General features: G+C 54.1%; 1 protein-coding gene across 1 annotated transcript in view; it reads right to left on the bottom strand.

Annotated features, from left to right (window-relative positions):
• Positions 1 to 1,525: 1,525 nt before the first annotated feature.
• Positions 1,526 to 2,500, bottom strand: part of ppm1e (protein phosphatase, Mg2+/Mn2+ dependent, 1E) — a 52,545-nt gene continuing 51,570 nt past the window's right edge. The window contains exon 7 of the mRNA XM_012838447.3: positions 1,526 to 2,500. This exon is cut by the window's right edge and continues 146 nt beyond it. Within this exon, the coding sequence (XP_012693901.2) occupies positions 1,733 to 2,500 (768 nt within the window). The 3' untranslated portion in view covers positions 1,526 to 1,732.

Genomic DNA, 2,500 nt, shown 5'->3' with positions numbered 1-2,500 from the left:
GAGAGAGAGAGGCCAAAGCAGAGGAGGATAACGATTGATGAAAGGAGAGAAGAAGGAAGAAACTTTTGGAGATGGCACCAGGGGTGGTGTGTGTGTGTGTGTGTGTGTGTGTGTGTGTGTGTGTGTGTGTGTGTGTTTGGAGGGTAAGTCTACACACTAAGAGGAAGAAATGTAAAGAGTGAGTTCTTGCCTCATGACTATGGGCTGGCGAGTGCCTAAACGTTCTGTGCCGTCACATCTTAAAGTGGCCGACCAGGTACAGCTCATCTGACTGTGGCACATCCAGGAGCCCAACTCTCAACCCAACAGTCTAAGCCAAGCCTAGTCTAGTTTATGACCAATCTATTCTTAACCCAGCCTAAGCCTAGTTTAGTGACCGTATCCAAACTCTCAACCCAACAGTCTAACGGTGCAAACCCATGACACCGTTACGAGCGACGCGATATTCTAAATCCATGCCTTTCAACGGGAGCCAATCCATTGTGACGTAGACCACCGTTTTGGGCGCCGCGACCGATAAAAGTTGGAAAATGTTGAATCCTATGCAAATGAGGAGCGATTTTTCCCGGCAGCGGCCAATCAGATTGTTTGGTGTTGTCTCTGACGGTTTGAAAATGCTATTTCCAGACGCTACAACATGCCCACTCAAAGCGATGGAAGCGTATCGCGTCGCTGTCATGGGTTTGCACCATAAGCCCAGCATAGTTTAAACCCAGTCTAGTTTAAGCCCAGACTAGTTTAAACCCAGTCTAGTTTAAGCCTAGTCTAGTTTAAACCCAGTCTAGTTTAAGCCTAGTCTAGTTTAAACCCAGTCTAGTTTAAACCCAGTCTAGTTTAAACCCAGTTTAAGCCCAGTCTAGTTTAAGCCCACTAAGAGAGATGTTCTTTGGTTTAAAAACAAATGAGACATAGGGACTATCAATAACAGGAGTGGACGTCGAGGCCTTCCTTCACACACACACACACACACACACACACACACACACACACACACACCTCTCTGGCCTGCCACTCAGCCGGTTGCCACGGTTACGGCACGAGGCTGCTTTGGGGTGATGGGCAGTAACGGCCCTGACTCTAACGCACTGACTGACCAGAAGGAGGATGGGCTCCAAGATGGCAGCTGTGACCCTATGAACTCACACATCTGTACACGTGCATGGGTGCATCTGTGTGTGTGTGTGCATGTGTATCATAATGAATATGTGTATGTATATATATATGTGTGTGTGTGTGTGTGTATGTATATCTATATGAATATGTGTGTAGGTATATATGTGTGTGTGTGTGTGTGTGTGTGTATGTATATCTATATGAATATGTGTGTAGGTATATGTGTGTGTGCGTGTGTGTGTGTGTGTGTGTGTGTGTGTATGTATACTGTATCTATATGAATATGTGTGTGTGTATGTATACTGTCTCTATATGAATATATGTGTAGGTATATATGTGTGTGTGTGTGTGTGTGTGTGTGTGTGTGTGTGTGTGTGTGTGTGTGTGTGTGTGTGTGTGTGTGTGTGTGTGTGTGTGTGTGTGTATGTGTGTATGTATATCTATATGAATATATGTCTATGTAAATGTGTGTGTGCGCGTGTGAGGAATGACGTAATGGTTACAGGCTGTATAGGGGCAGTAAGGAGTCTCGTTGCCCCAGTGGAGGCGGGTGGATGAGTGTGTGCTGGGGCAGGGAGGTGCTGGGGGGGTGGAGGTGTGTGCTGGGGGGGTCGCCCCATCAGAGCACCGAGGGCAGCGCCCCCCCCAGTCGGAACTCAGGAGGGGGCGGGGCTGAGGGGCGCCGCCGCAGAAGCATTTGAGGCGAAGGGAGGAGCCTGCTGAAAGGCCCTGCCCTCCTGAGGGGCAGGCGATTCATCCTCCGTCGGCGCCGGTCTCCGCGGGAGAGGAGTGTCGCCGTGGGTAACAGGGTCGCCGTGGGCAGCAGCAGTCCGTCGATGCGGAGCGGGAGCCGTGATTCGGGGAGCGGCGGCCCGTGACAGCGATATTCGCACAGCCCCTCCTCCCCCCCACATGGTCGCCATGACCACCCCTGCCCGGGCCAAGCCAGCAGGTCGGAGTTGGCGAAGGCTCGCCGCAGGGGCTTCTGGGACAGGGCGGGCAGCCGCAGGGTCCCGCCGGTGCTGAGACTGGGCCCGTCCGTGCTCAAGCTGGTTCTGTCCGTGAAGGAATCCATGCGGTCTTCGTAGCCCAGATCCGCCGGCGCCGAGCACTGCTGCAGCGGCCAGCCGCCCCGGCCCTTCCCGCCGCCCCCCTCACCACCACCGTCATGGCAACCCAGCTCTGGCTCCTTCCCCTCCTCCTCGTTGACGGACTCCTCCTCCTCGGGGGGGGCCGTGCCGTCGGGGTGCTGGCTGGGCGGGGGGGCACGTGGGTCGCGCAGGAACACCACGATGACGGTGATGTTGTCGCTGGAGCCGGCGTCGCGCGCACAGGCCACCAGCTTGTGCGCCACCATGGCCGTGTCGCCGGCGTTCTCCTTCAAGTG

The sequence above is a fragment of the Clupea harengus genome, chromosome 8, assembly GCF_900700415.2.
Source record: "Clupea harengus chromosome 8, Ch_v2.0.2, whole genome shotgun sequence".
Taxonomy (NCBI): domain Eukaryota; kingdom Metazoa; phylum Chordata; class Actinopteri; order Clupeiformes; family Clupeidae; genus Clupea; species Clupea harengus.
The sequence above is the reverse complement of the archived record's forward strand: the minus strand, read 5'-3'. Positions and strand labels throughout refer to the sequence as shown.